The sequence below is a fragment of the Otolemur garnettii genome, unplaced genomic scaffold, assembly GCF_000181295.1.
Source record: "Otolemur garnettii isolate 467f Iridium unplaced genomic scaffold, OtoGar3 scaffold00019, whole genome shotgun sequence".
In the NCBI taxonomy this organism is placed as follows: Eukaryota; Metazoa; Chordata; class Mammalia; order Primates; family Galagidae; genus Otolemur; species Otolemur garnettii.
The window spans coordinates 16,220,081-16,235,756 of record NW_003852414.1 but is presented as its reverse complement, the minus strand read 5'-3'; the positions used below and the strand labels follow the sequence as shown (position 1 = coordinate 16,235,756).

General features: G+C 41.9%; 1 protein-coding gene across 1 annotated transcript in view; it reads right to left on the bottom strand.

Annotated features, from left to right (window-relative positions):
- Window positions 1-700: 700 nt before the first annotated feature.
- The window catches only part of CUBN (cubilin), a 245,379-nt gene continuing 230,403 nt past the window's right edge, over window positions 701-15,676 (bottom strand). The window contains exons 61-67 of the mRNA XM_003786786.2: window positions 12,645-12,807; window positions 12,100-12,305; window positions 11,107-11,254; window positions 9,689-9,870; window positions 5,882-6,047; window positions 4,310-4,545; window positions 701-898 (exon numbers count right to left, since the gene is read on the bottom strand). Of these exons, the coding sequence (XP_003786834.1) occupies window positions 791-898; window positions 4,310-4,545; window positions 5,882-6,047; window positions 9,689-9,870; window positions 11,107-11,254; window positions 12,100-12,305; window positions 12,645-12,807 (1,209 nt within the window). The 3' untranslated portion in view covers window positions 701-790. The remainder of the gene's footprint in view (window positions 899-4,309; window positions 4,546-5,881; window positions 6,048-9,688; window positions 9,871-11,106; window positions 11,255-12,099; window positions 12,306-12,644; window positions 12,808-15,676) is intronic.

Genomic DNA, 15,676 nt, shown 5'->3' with positions numbered 1-15,676 from the left:
AGAAGGCATGTGGGGAGAACAGGTGCATCTGCATGGTAGGGAGGGGAGGCATATTACTCACGGCCAACGTAGAAGCCGACATTCACTGATTTTAATACATGCCGGGTATTGTTCATAGTGCGTCATGTGTGTACACTCATTTAATGATAGCAACCCTACAATACAGCTAAAATAATCCCATTGTGCAAATGAGGAAACTGAGGCACAGACAGTTAAGTAAGCACTTCAGAAATAGAGTTAAAATCAAAACATAATCAGCCTGCTTTCAGAGTTCATGCCTAAAAGATTCATGTGTGTATATATACATATATATTTTTTATGCACATATATAAATTATATGCTTCATGAAAATGTAAAAATTTAACTTGAAAATTTATACATATCCCATAGTGAAAGTTAAAATTTTAATGAGTCAAAAATTAACATAGCATAACTGTGTGTAATTCAATCACATTTATTATCCCCAGTTTGACATTTACAATGGAAATCATACCTCTGCTTTCATTATTAACTTTAAAAAATGTATATCACAGATGCCCTAATCATTTCCAGTCTTTTAAGGAATGTTTTAAATTTCAGCTCAAAATATAAGAATGACACACACAGTCAAGACCAAAGAAGCTGTATTCTATGTTCAGAAAATATGCAAATTCGGTTCCATAAATGCTTTGGTGAAAACCAAGAAGTGCAGCTTGTTCTGATGGCATAGGCAGGGGTGTGTGCAGAGATGGCAGGGTTCTGCCCCATGTGACGCAGACTCAGGTGCTTGGTAAACACAGGCGTCCCCTACTCAGCTGTCCCAGGTCAGCTGGAATGCAGAAGGGTGAGCCGCAGAAGCGGCGTGGAATTTTATGAAGACCCGATTTGAGGAGGCCATGAAGGGGGCTATGCTAGTGTCCTAAAATTGGAAAAAAAAATGATATTTTTTTTCACATATTTGAAAATCTATCAAGACATGCTAGCCTAGTTAAAAAAAAAAAAACATACTACCTAAAAAAGCTTTATAGAATTCTTACTGAGTCTGCTCATATTTCTAGAAGTAACTTTGAGAAGAATTAAGGCAGATAATTTACAAAGGAATATTGCAGGGGTGCTGAGTGGGGGCAAATGTGGAGTGACTGCTAAACGGGTTAGTGGGGTTTCTTTCAGCGGCAATGACAATGTCTTAAAATTGACACTGGTGACGATGCAACTCTAGGACACTATAAACATTTCAACTGCATCCTCTCAGCAGACAGATTGTGTGGCATCTGAATTGTCTCTCAATATAGCTGCTGTCAAAAACCCTTGAACTTCTTATACATGTTCTTAATGAAAATTTATTTTGCCTAAAAGAAACACATTTTTAGCTAAAATGATCAGGTGAGTAAAATACACGACTTTCATCCTCAACATCTATATTATACTTTCCTCTTGGGATTCATAGTATGCCCAGGTGTTTCTGTGGCACATCTGTGTTTGTGTGTGTGGGTGGGAGGGCATAGAGGAGTCTTCATTTTCTTTCATTTTGTTTCTTTTCCCTTTTTTATTTTTGAGATGGGGGGGGGCTCTGTCACCTGGGCTGAAGTGTGGTGGCATACTCATAGGTCACTGCAGCCTCAAACACCAGGCCTCAAGTGATCCTCCTGCCTCAGCCTCCTGAATAACTGGAACTGTTGGCACACACCACTAAGTCTGGCTAATTTTAAAAAAAATTTTGGCAGAGACCAGGTCTTACCGTATTGCCTCGAACTCCTGGCCTCAAGCAATCATCCTGCCTCAGCCCCCGGACTTGTTGAAATTCCTTATTTTCTTTTGATTCATCTGGCAAACATTTACCAAGATCCCACCATGTTGCAGGTATTTTTTTTTAGCACTAGGACTATTAAAAACTGAGCAAACAGACAAAAAGCTCTGCTCTTACAAAGCTTACCTTACTGGGCTTTCCTACCTCGGCCCTACCCATCAAAACACAGACTTATTTCCAAAACAGCAAATTGTCAAAGTGAGTGCAAGAAAGAGATTTTGTCCCCAAGAGATATATCAAAGTATATACATTTTTTAAATTCCTGTACACATCTCCTTTTTACTTTCAGTTTGATCTCGCAAATTTCAATATGTGTGGACCACCTAGAATGGGGAGTTAACAGACGTTTTAAACTCTCCTTTGTTCTTGTTTTTCCTGTTATTCTTTCATTCTTTTAGATTTTCAGACTCTGCAGCTGTGAGAGATGCAGGATTTCCCCCAGGAACAATGACATTTATGTTATCATAACATGAAATATCTCTAAATCGTGGTGTGGCTTATATTTATAGAAGTGAAATGAAGAGCTGCTTCCATGACCACCTGGCTTCATGTTGTACAGCTATGTTTGACATTGTCCCTTTACTTTTTAACCTTGATGAAATGTTTTAAAAAATACTGGTACCTATAATGTAAGAGAGAAAACAATCACACGTGAAATTATATTCACGTACATAAAAGAAAATATAAAACTGGGGAAATACTATGAATACTAGCAGTTTAAAAAAGCCTGGTTTATCTAGTTATATATTTCAGTTTGAGGTGGCATTGGCTTATTATGGGAGGCCGTTCTCCTCTCTGCCTCAGTTTACTTTTATCTGTGAAGTCCAGACAAAAAGTCCAGTTCTTTCCACCTCGCAGGACTGTCCTCACTGTGGGGATCAGACAGGATTGTATGTTTGAAAGTCACTAAAAAATCACACACATACGAAGTCCCATATAAATATAAGTTAATGGTATTGTAAAAATTGTATCTCTTTTCTCCCTTTTGAAATGTTTATAATTTTCAATTAAATATTAAAGACCGAGTCAACTACTAAATCTGACATGTGGCATATTTTATGGGGTCTCTTTCTGAGGGTCTGCAATGCATAACAGTGACCACAGTGTCTGCTGGTTCCTGGTCAGCATTTCTCCCTGAGTAATTTAACTATGTCAGGAAAGATTAGCTACCAAAAGGTTTATCAGAGTGTTGTCTCTGATAATGATAAATCCAAGAGACTTAACTTCCACCAAAAAGCCTTTGTGGATTAAATATAGCTGCACCCAACAATTAAATAGGACATGCTAGTGTTTTCTTTAGTAGGATAATATGGTTTGTTTTTTTTTTTTTTTTTTTGTCTCACTTTGTTGCCCTCAGTAGAGTACCCTGGCATCACAGCTCATAACAACCTCAAACTCTTGGGCTTAAGCAATTCTCTTGCCTCAGCCTCTCGAGTAGCTGGGACTATAGGCGCCTGCCACAATGCCCAGCTATTTTTTAGAGATTGGGTCGCACTCTTGTTCAGGCTGGTCTCAAACCTGTGAGCTCAGGGCAATCCACCTGCCTTGACCTCCCAAGTGCTGGGATTTCAGGCATGAGTCACTGCATCTGGACCAGTAGGATAATATGTTAACGATATATTGGAAAGTTGATCAAATGCCCCACCAAACAATATGAAACATGCATCTATATGCAAATGTATTCAAAGAATGGTGTTGAGAATAATATGTAGGACATTCAGGGTTTTAGAAAAATTAATCTATTTTCTGACATTTCTGAAAATAACATTTATCAGTTTTACAAATAGTAAGTTATAGATTTCTCTAGATTTCCAGCTTATGTAATTCTCTACCCAGTTTGATTAGACAGCCTGAGTAAAGAACAGAACAATTAGAATCACCCTGTCACCGGCAGCTGCATACCCTTGCTTCTCAGCTCTTTAAAGTGTCAAAATTTCACTCCAAGAGTGCTCAGGGTAGAGGACTGCCATGCTGAGTCCACGTCAGATTCTAAGTTGATACTTAAGAAAGACCTAGTACATCTGCCCTTTACAAAAACAACCAAACTCTTAGTTACCACTTCTTCAAAGAATTCCTGCAATTTTCAGCAAGAAGTAGATGAAATGGAGCCAGCTGTCCAAATTTTCTGTACTCCTATTTTTGCAGAATAAACATGGGTGTCCAACCATGGGCAGTGCATTGAAATCACACAGGGAGCTTGAGCAAATAACACACCATGAATCCTCCCTGAGAAACTGAGATTCTGCAGGTGTGAGGGTGGGAGCTGGAAGTCTGAAATGACAGGCCACTAACTCCCCAGGGATTCTGATGCCAGTTAACTTTGGTTAACTATTAATAGCAATTTAATGCAGTGCCCACCAGATGGCCCTCCTGCTCCCAAAATAGAAAGGAAAAACAAAAACTGCACTCAAAAAAGGCTTGTGCTTTGTCCTTGGTCTGTATCTACTTTTAAAAGTCTACTCTAAGTTACTGGCATTGTTTTAAAATAACAAGGGGGAATCTAAGAATGTTAGTTGTACTCACTGCTCCACAGTATGGTCCAGAGAATGGAGAGTCTGCACTTGGGCCATCATAGAGGATGAGATAGTTCTGGACACAGTCTCCGGGATCGTCGATACTGACGAAGTAGAAGCTGATGGTGAGGAGCCTTCCAGAAGGAGCGATGAGGGTCCACTCACAGTGCGTGTTGTTGGGGTACGTGCCTGGATAGCCAGGGCTGGTGAAGGAGCCCCTGTCTCCGTAAAGAGTCCCCCCACAGCCTGCCAGGAAGAAGTAGCAGGAAGTTTGGTTCAGCAAAGTGTAAATCGTTCAGTCTGGCACGTCAAGGCAATAATTACTGATGTTTTACTAAGGTGCCAGGACTCTGCAAGAACAGAGAAGGGAGAAACCCCTTTCCTGGTCCTCCTCCTTGGGGTTACATCCTTTCCTCACCCCATCATACGTGTATATTCCCTCCCCACATACATACACGGGTCATTAAGAAAGCTTTGAGATACACACAAATAGAATTGTAAAATTCACACGGATGGGAACAGTTGAAGCCCTCCCAGCAACACCATAAGCTGACGAATTGGTGAATCTGAAAGGATGCTGTTGACTGGCTTTCTTGGAAGCAAAATAATGGACCAGTAACATAGTCTGTCTCAAAACTTTGTAGTGACTTACATACCATGACCAAGGGACATTTCATTTCAGGGCTATTCCCGGAAATTTGTGGATCCAAAGCAGAAGGGAAAAATAAAGGAGTTGAAAAAGTAACTGTTGAAGAGAATGAAGTTGTCTGTGTGCTTTGGACAGGGTAGAGATCTCTACATGCCCTGAGCTGAAAAGAATGGTGAGGTTGAAGTAAAATTAAAACTCAGGGCTGAGCCAAAAGAGAATGTGTTATGCAAGAATTACAAAAGTGACTTTACCAGGCTAATGACTGATATATGTACAGTATTTGGCTTGAAGTCAAATACTATAAGTATTGATGTTGATTTGTTCAATTTGTTAATTTGTATATGAAAGCTAACATGATTTAGACTGGATGCCTGTGGGGACACAGATGCCCTGTGTGGCTGGCATTATTACAAAGCCTGTGAGCAGGATGTATGACCACCCAAGGTCTAGGTTAACCTTCACCCTAACTTGGCATTTTGGTCAACCTTCACCCTAACTTGGCAACTCATTAATCTAGTTATTTTATTTTTTTCATCTGTGAAATTAGGGCATTCAAGATGATCTTTAAGCTGCCTTGATGTGACATAATTTCATTCTTATGATTGTCTTAATAGAGCTCTTTTCTTATCACTTAGTTATTTAAAGTGAAATCTTTTTACCATTCTTATTTTAAAGGTTTTAGGTATTTTGGGACTTTTAATAAAGGTATTCCTTCTTTCTTGAATTTATACATGTGTATTACATGACATAAATTTTCCTTTAGCTCCTTGATAAACAGTCAATAAAAAAATACAACCCCCCCATTTTTAACAGAAAATAATCAAATACACAGATAGCTAACATGAAAAGGTATGTTTAATTGGCTTTTTCTGTTCCACCCCTTATGTTTTCCTCATCATCACTGCTTTCCTTCACAAAGTGCAAGTGTCTTACCAGAGGGTGACGATGTCCAGATGATCTCATACCCATGACTGGAAATTATACCATCACTTTTAAATCGGAGGTAAAGTTCATTACTCTGAGAGAAGACAGGGTTTGGCAGCAGAGTCCCACAGTACTTCCCAAGTAATGGTGAACTGCTATCATTTCCATTTCTTATCTTTAAAAAAAGAGTCACTAATTATTATTCTGATACTTTCAGTTCCAATTTATCATTGCCATACATTAAGAAATGAGACAACCTGAATGATACCTTTTTTTTGGGAAAAGCTTTGTCTTTTTAAATCATTAAGAATGAAGGCTTTTCTAAAATACACAGAAGTCACCTTTACTTGCAAAGTGAAAAATGTTCAATTTGTAGAGCAAAAGCCATTTGCGTTTGGATTCAGAAATATCTGTTAACCTCCTGCAATTAAAACACTACGGTGCTTTTATATGTGCTAATTGGTACAATGGTCCCATAGCCTTTGCCTTAGTGGAAACATTTTAATGAATATAATTAAAGTGAATTTTTGAAAGGTGGGAGTGGGGCTCAATGTTGCCTGCTCTGTTTCTGGTTATCTGTTTGCCCTTATTCATTGTACCCTGTATTTGTGCACAATGTGTGTATTTCCCATTGAAATTTACTTGGCTGTAAAGAGGCTCCGAGAAAAATACAATGTGCAAAGTATCCTAAAGTTTAGAATGAAAAGAAGTTCTGTAAGGGGAGAGGTCACAATAAACCCTTGCAATTTCTGACTGATGTTAAGTGTATTTTGAAAACACATTCTGAGGCTGCGTCGCTTTTGTGTTGGAACTCACAGCACAGAGCAGACACATATAAAAACAGGAAATGAGCCAGTGTGTGAGATAACCACACCGTGAATTCAGCCACTTTCTGTCCTGCAGCCTGGTTCCTACCCTGCACTCAAACCCGGCCCTACTTGGAGGGCTCTGAGGCTTTCTCAGAAACAGTACACAAGCTAAATGCTGGGAACCAGCTTGGCAGGTACAAATGCTGACTTTATGGATCCATTATCTTCAAAAATCTTAGATCTTCCTCCACATCCTTTATGATCCCACAGTTGGTTTATTGCTGGTTGTCTTAAGCCTTGGGGTTTTTCCAGTCTAGTCTTCCTGGTCTGGAGAGGTGTCTTTAGGGCTGCGTCATAGCCAACAGCATAGTGTAAGGCAGTGAGCATCTCTGGGACATCAGGGCATCCTGAAAGGGGAGTGTATGGTGAAGAAGACCATGGCAGATCCCGGGTGTGGTCCAGAGCTTGGCCTTCACTTGGTTGCCATACAGTGAGTATCTTCAGTAAGAACCTTCCTCTCCCAGCGGGAAACTTGACCGGAATGCTGAGCTTCCTAGCCCGGCTGCCAAGAAACTGCCCCAGTGTTCCCACGGAAAGCCAGACGCAGCTGCACTTATGGGCCTAAGTATGGTTTCCTTTCTCTGCCTATGGGACAGGAAGTTTCAGATCCACTCCATGGAATAACAAAGGACAGCTAAAAGGAGGCATTCTCGCCCTTTGGGGTTGGAAGGTGAGGCTTTGCTGTCCAGTGTCCAGCAGGCAGACGGCAATGTCTGGTTGATGACAGTCACCTTGGGCTTGAGGTTGTGCTAAGACTTTCACCTAGTGAGAGTCTTCTGTCCTACCTCCATATCCCACTCCTCTCCTAGTTTCACATGTGTGTGAATATCATGCTTCATATGAATATTTGGATTTCCATAGTTGGGGGTAGTTAGGTCCAAGGTTAGTAACACACCCAGCACAAGTGACACTGTGATGAATTTCTGTCCTTCCTGCATCCCGTGGTGATGGGTATTCTCCATGAAAGGTATGAGCTCCCTCTGGGTGCTATTTATTGTGCTGTGTGTTAAGGACAGTCATTAATTAAGGGCTGAGATTTCCAGGATAACAGAACTCCATGTCAGCTAAACTCATAGGCTGAATCACCATCCCTTGCCAGGGCAGGAATCACACACTTCAGGAGGACAGGGCATCGCAGCCCTAGAAGTCAAGTCAGATGACGAGGGGGCTGCAGGTGAGGGAAGAATGTGCTAGGTGCAAAGCAGAAGCTTTTGGTGAGGAATAAGCCTGGTACCATGATCAAGACCAGCAACCGAAAAGTCAGCAAGAGAGAAAATGACCTCAGAAGAAAAGCAGCCGGCTGCATAAACTCCAAGTTCCTTTATTTTATAAAGGTCAAATCGCTTTAGACAGCTTACTTTGGAATAAAGACTTGATCACAGAGGCAAGGAGAATGAAGAAATAAATAATTAAAGCTGTCCACATGGTGCAAAGGAACAAACTGTGTGGAAACCTTCTTGAAGACTCCTGTGTATATCAGATGAAGCTGAGGGAGAGAGCTTCCGCTGAGGTTAAGTTTAAATCCATTCATGGGGGAATTCAGCTGGTTTATTTCCTATGGCTGGATACATTTTCAACACGGCTTGCCAAGGACAGTCCCCAGGAGCTTTGGGGATTTCCTGGCAGACAGATGTTCACCTCTACATGCCAGGTCTCTATCAGAAGAGGGCTTACTTGAAACATCTCCTTTCTGTGAATAAGGACACATAGTCCTTCTCACGTGCACAGCACAGGTGATGCCCACCAGAAAGGACCCAGAGGGAGCTCTTCTGGTTGCACCGCAGAATCCAAAAGCGTTGAGAGGAAGCACAGAGCATACCTCCTGTGACTGCACACCACTTATTCAAGGAAATGTTAATCCTTAGAAATACAGTCGAACCTCTGGGAGTTGACCATCGAAGGGACTGTAACAAACTGCTTAACATACAGAGGTGGTCACCATAAGGAACTAGGCCCATTGTGCTGATCCGCACCTGTGGTGCATGTCCAGTCCATGAAAGTTAGGTCAACGTAAGGAGGTGGTCAGTGTGGGGAGGGGGTCAACTATGGAGGTTCTACTGCACTGAAGATGCCCAGGCTTACTGTAGTCATCAAGAAAATTAGGTGAACTATTTATGATCATTTAGTTTCATTTTTTTTTCTTTTTTTTTTTTTTTTTGAACAGAGTCTCACTCTGTCACCCTAGGTAGAGTGCTGTGGTATCATCACAACTCACAGCAACTTCAAACTCTTAGGCTCAAGTGATCCTCTTGCCTCAGCCTCCCAAGGAGCAGGAACTATAGGTGCCTTCCACAACACCTGACTGGTTTTTCTATTTTTGTAGAGATGGAGTCTCACTGTTGCTCAGGCTGGTCTCAAACTCCTGAGCTTAGGCAACTCACTCACCTAGGCTAGGATTATAGGCATGAGTCACTGCCCCTAGGACTATAGGTATGAGTCATTGCCCCTGGGATTATAGGAATGAGTCACCGCCCCTGGGATTATAGGTGTGGGCCATTGTACCTGGCCATTCAGTTTCATTTTCATCTGCACACAAAACACAATTCTCCAAAATCAGTGCCTTGTACTTAGACCTCCCTCTGGTCCTTTCAAACCCAAACTCATATATTAGCCTCTTAGAAAAGCCTTCTCTTCCCAGACTGAGTTAGGAGCCCCTGACCATACTGGACTCAGTCCTTTCCACATCGTGTTATAATTGGCCGCCCCTTGTCTGTCCTTCCCTTTAGACTGGGAGCCTCCTGAGGGCCCCGAGCTTCCCTGTTGTATTTCCCATGCCTAGAGTGGTGCTTGGTAAATGTTTAGGGAATGACAGGATAGTGAATAAATGAATGAAGTGAATAAATGCCAGAGATGGTTAGTGGCACTAGAGGAAGAGGTGGATTAGTACTTAAGTGATCTGTCATCTGTTAAATAATTCATTTGCATGATATTCAAAAATGCATATTACCTCCAAGAAATCGCGTCTGCATTCACTGGAGTCCTCAATACCAAATGAATGAAAAAAGAGGGAAATGATGTGGTTCTGTGGGGCTCTTAGAACAACAATGCAGTCCAGGTTGCTGTTGTAATCCTCCGGCCACCCAGGACTTCTCAGATTACCAAACTCCTTGTTATATTCTCTGTTGCAATCTTAGAGAAAACAAAATATCCATAATTAAGGTATGCACCCAAGTGTTCAGTGCTCTTTCTACTTGATAGGCATAATTCTAAAAGATCATTACATTTGAATGAACTATAGAAAAAAGTAATATGGCCTCTCTGTTTACCTTTGAGGTCCCTGAAACCCCAAGAAGGGACCTGAAACTCAGAGCACACACAGCACAGTTACGACCAAACCCTCCACTGGGAAGGAGGACCCACGGGAACTTTCCTTTGAAGATGAACATTCCAGCATCCTCTGAAATTTTCTGATCACACTGAGGTGGAGGGGGCTGACATTTAGACTTTTTTTTTTTTTAAGACATAAAGGCTTTATCTCCAAGACAGAGTTGTACACTAGGATTCCCTTTGATTTATTTGGTGAGTTACTTCTTCTGATTCTATATTTAGTAATAAATACCCAAAGTATTTTTGTTCATTTTAATCAAAGGCAGCTGTAGTTATAATCAAGGTCAAAATGAATAATAAATGAAGTGTTCTCTGGAAATAAGCTTCTCTGTTATAGGAATCAGGTGGCTCTTTCAGGGCTTCTCGGTTTTTAAAAAACAATTTCCTAAGATAGAGTGATTATGAACTTTGTGAACATACTGAAAACCATTAAAATGTCAACTTTAAATGAGTTAATTGTATGAAATAGGAATTCTAACTCAATAAAGCTTTTAAAAATATAATTTTTATATACACACACACACACAAAGTATACCACAAATGCATACATAATTTAAGAAAGGAGAAAACTGCATTAAAATTGTAATACTCGAGTCACATTTGATTTCTGGAATTAGGAGAGATACGAGATACAAGATAACAAATGTTATCAGTATACACTGAGTATTATAATTTTAATATAGTTTTTTTAATTCGTAAAAAGTGTCTGCATGTTGGAGGCACCTTCTTATATACAGTGATTCCTATATGTGACCCAGTGGATAATTAATAAACTAACTAGTATAGTTTTCAATTAACTACACAGACTGTGAAGAATGTGCTAGTATTCTAAGCATTGTAGTTAGCATTATTCTCACTTTGCCTCTCCAGAAACCAGCTTTAGAAACTTGCTAAATGGGGCCTGGGCTCTAGTGAAGGTTCTACCTTGGATGGCTGTGGCTTATATCAACAGACGCTCATTACTCAAGGGAGTCCATTCTGGCAATAATCACAAGGATGGCAGTTTTTCTGAATAAAAGATGAATTTCCAGCACTCACCTGCAATCTGATAGGTAAAACTCACTCTAGAGTTTGTGGCAAAAACTGCAGATTTGAAAATGACAATTGCAGTACTCATGGAAGAATAAAACACTGGCACAGCCGAAGCGTTTCTGCCGCAGAACTGGATTCCTGGATGTCTGTTCCTCTGAAATGAAATGGAAGCTGAGTCACCTTAGATTTATTTTTGGAAAAGAATACGCCATAGTGAATTAAACAACACGCACAAGTATGACTTCGATATTCAGGCGTGGAAACTAGCCCTCACAGTGGACTTGGAACTGACACTATGTCCCACCTTCCCAGAGGGGCAGCAGGTGGGAGGCAGAGTTTCTGCTGAAATCACTTCCCTACCAAAGACAAGACCCCTCTGTCCCATGTGAGGCCTATGCCATTGGTCTGAGCACCACCAGGCTGTCCCAGCTCACCGCAGATCTCCTACCGGGCTTTCCCCATAGTCCTGAGCTCCATTCAACTAACCCAAAAGCATGCTCCTCATTGTGCCTTTGCTACGCCTTAGCAAATCTAACCAGTCTGTGGGACCACTGTGCACCCCCAAGGCAGCCAGTGCCTGTAATAAGGTCCCTTTCGATTCATTCCATACAGATGCCACTGACTACAGAAGTGTTTCCCCAGCACAGTCCATGGAGCTCCGTGTTGGTGCCAAAACACCAGCAGTGTTTCTCAGAAATCCAGATTAATGGGTGCTGTGGAGGGGAATCAGGCTTTGAGGGTGGTCCCACGGGAATACACTTTGACAGGACACCCAGATGCTTCTTAGGTGCATGAACGTCTGAGAGCTCCTGACCTACAGGACCACGTCCAAGACTCTTGAGATTCCTGAATTGAGGGCTTTGTACACAGCTGAAAAATACATGAAGCTGGGAGTAACTTCGAGAATTTATGAAATTATGGCTTCGCTACGTCAAGTGCTTTGCAAACACAAGTAAAAAGCTCCTTAGACGTGACTGTCGTTCATCTTGTAATTGTTACCTGTGGTGAGTCCTGAAACTCTAAGTAACTCTGCGCACAGTTTTGCGAGTGCAGCTCTAAGGACCACACAGTTATCTTGACCTGCTGGTGCACAGGAGCTTCAATGACCCAAGTGCAGGTGGTAAATGGGAACTCTGGGTCTGAGGAATTGGGTGATGAAGCATTTTGTGGGGTCCAACTTGCATTGTATGTTCCTCCACAAGGCACTGAGGAGGGGAAAAATAAATAACATTTTACTCACATCTCATCTCATGCCATCTTTAAAATTCTCCCTTCCCAGCCCAAAGTAGCAATAGTTATATCATTCTGTTAAGGATTGAGGGTGTACACACATATATCCTTGACTGAGGATGGCATCAAATTTGTGCTATAGATTAAACAGAGTCATTAATGTGGTGTTTAGTAATTGACATTGAGCTGAGCTAGTAATTAACATTGACCTTAGTAATGACTGTTGAGTTAGATATAATGAGCGTGGCCTTCTTTTTAGTATATAGATGCACATATGTATTTCATAATATGCAAAAACGTCTCCATTAACTCACTGTCCACGATGGTATATGTAGCATTAAATCCTTCCCTTTCTACAGAAAGGTCAGTGACAAACTGAACCATAAGGAAGTTGCCAGAAGAGACGAAAGGGGCAGGGACAGTGGAGCCACAGAATGTTCCAGCCACGTTGGCATTTTCACTGTCGCCATCGTATACCTGAAAAGAAAAATCATTCATTAGCTCATCAGAAGCTGCACATTTGCAACTTAAATTGGACGTGAAGGTGCAATAGGTCATGATTTATAATTTCTAGAGCCAGTCTTAAAGTAGGGACAGAATTATAATAGGAACAATTATATTTTAATGATTTTCGGTAAAAACCTGGTGTGATGCCTAACATGCTTTTTCTCTCTGGGAAAGTAAAGTATGATTTAAACAGAGTGTGGCGTGAAGGAGGCTAACTCATCACCAGGTTGGCCTCTGCTCCCAGGATGACCCTGGTCCCAGCTGCTCTCACTCCACTGCTTCCCATCCACTTGCCATAAAAACCAAAACCATCACAGTGGTCCTCAGGTCCCCAGCCCTGGCCTTTCTGGTCTAATTTTTTATTTCTCCACCTTGTTCTCTCTGTTCTTTGGGCAAACCTGGAGCCCTCAGCTTCTTGGCTGTTGCACTTACTGTTCCCTTCCCTTGAGACACTTTCCTTCTACATCCCTGTAGTCTGTTCTCTGACATTCCTTCAGGTCTTCGCTCCCATATCACCTACTCCGTAAGCCCTTCGGTCATGCAAACCCTCCCAGCATTTCCTGTCTCCTTTCCTGCCTGACTTTCCTCCAGAGAGTGTTACCTTCCACTTACTATATTTTAACTTGTTAATTTCATCGTCTTCTCCTCCGAAAAAATTGCGAGTTGCACGAAGACCCAGATTTCTGACTGTCCCGTTCACTGCGGTGTCCCTAGTTTTTACTGAGTGTACATAAAGGCATTCCAGAAATATCTAGTAAATGAGTGCTTTCTCTCTCCCACGACCCACCCCTCCCCAAACTGTTCTCCCCAAGTCTTCTTTACCTCAGTAAATGGTTCCAGCCTAAAACTTCAGTCACCCCTGATTCCTCTCTCCTCACTATGCCCATATCCAATTTATTCTACCATTAAATGCATCCCAGATGGCTCACCTCCATTGCTGACACCATCATCCTCCCCTTTACCACTGTAACGCCTTCTTAATGGATCTAAGTCGGCAGAGCAGCCAGGCCCTCCACCACTGAGCTGCCTGGGTGTTTGCAAATTTACATCAGATTATGCTCCTGCTCTGCCTAAAATGCTCCAGGGGATTCCCAACTGCACCTAAAGTAAAATCCCAGCTCTTCACCATGGTCTGCGGGTCCCACCTGCACCTGATCTGGCCTGTGCCTCCCCCAGACGCCTCCAGGGCTCCCTGCAACTCCTCCATCCCAGGAGGGTTCCCTGCCCACAGCCTCAGCCAGCTGCTAAACCTGCCTGGAGCTTGCACAGCTGGAGCTGCAGCTGCTGGTCATGGGATCTCAGCTGACACGTCACCTCCTCAGAGGCTGGCCCTATCCACTGTTGGCCTTCTCCCAGCCTAATCCGGTTTCATTTTCCTATTTTCATCAAAACACATCTTATTTATTGCTTGTTTGCTTTTCCTGGTCTCTCTCCCAACAAGAATTTTAAGTCCTACAGGCACAGACTGACTTACTCACTGTAGTGTCACCAATACCCAGAATAATTTCCAGCCACGGTAACCTCCACAAACACCCTTTGAAATGGTGCTTGGATTTCTCTCAAACACATTACTAGAAAGTTTGTTTCTAACTGAGTCATCTTCACTGTATTTCTAAAACAAGTGTTTGTGTGTATCTAGTTTCAAACATTTAATTCATAACAGAACTATAGTGCATCAGAAGGCTCAGGACATCCATTACCACTGACTTTGTTTTTTGAGACAGAGTCTCACTTTGTCTCCCTTAGTACAGTGTAGGGGTATCATACCTCACAGCAACCTCAAACACTTGGGCTCAAGCGATTCTCTTGCCTCAGCCTCTGGAGTAGCTGGGACTACAGGCACCTGCCATGACAGCCTGCTATTTTTTGAGACAGGGTCTCGGTCCAACTTACGCTGGTCACAAACCTGTGAGCTCAGGCAATCCACCTGCCTTGACCCCCCAGAGTGCTAGGTTTACAGGTATGAGCCACTACACCCGGCCTACCACTGATGTTATTTTAAAATGCTAGTATTATATAAGGCAGAATGGTTAAAAACAATCATTCAAAAAAAGGTGTGTGGGGAATAAATGTACCACTAGATGGCACTGTCTCTCCTACTTAAATGTGATTATTAATTTAGAGTCAGCAGAGACCCAAGAGTTCTGCAATCTAACCAACCCCCTTCTTTATAGAAGAGTCCATTTGCCAAATTTTAAGCTGTGCACTTTTTCTGGTAAACAAGTTCATTATAATCACTTCTGTTTTATGATTCCTTTCATATTAGCAAGCATTTGTGTTCTGTGTCCTGTGTGCCAGAACTCTGTGCTAGTTTCTATGCATTCAAGGATGTAGAAAGCACTTTCTAGATCTTCACAGTTCTCACAGGCTAGTGAGAGGAAAGGCTCATAAATTAAATATACATATACTTACATGTTTGCATATATACAACAATGCATGTGTATATTTATATGTATATATGTTTACAAGAAGATATATATGGTACGTGCAAACTATATGCAAAATAGGGGGAAATAAGTGCTGCAGTGAAAAAATGGGAGTGTCCCAGGGAACCCAGAAGGAGCCAGGAGAGATTTCGCACAGACCTTTGGATTGGTCCTTAAATGTATGTAGAGACTTTCCAAACCTACAAAAGAGCAAGGGCATTAGCCAGAAGAACGTGAGTGGAAGCCCCCAGAAGAATGACGTGCACAGGCTCTGTGCCCATAGCTCAGTGGTTAGGGAGCTGACCACATACACCTGGGATGGTGGGTTTGAACCCAGCTTGGGCCGGCTAAAAACAACAATTGACAACTACAGCAAAAAAAAAAAATAGCCAGACACTGTGGTGGGCGCCTGT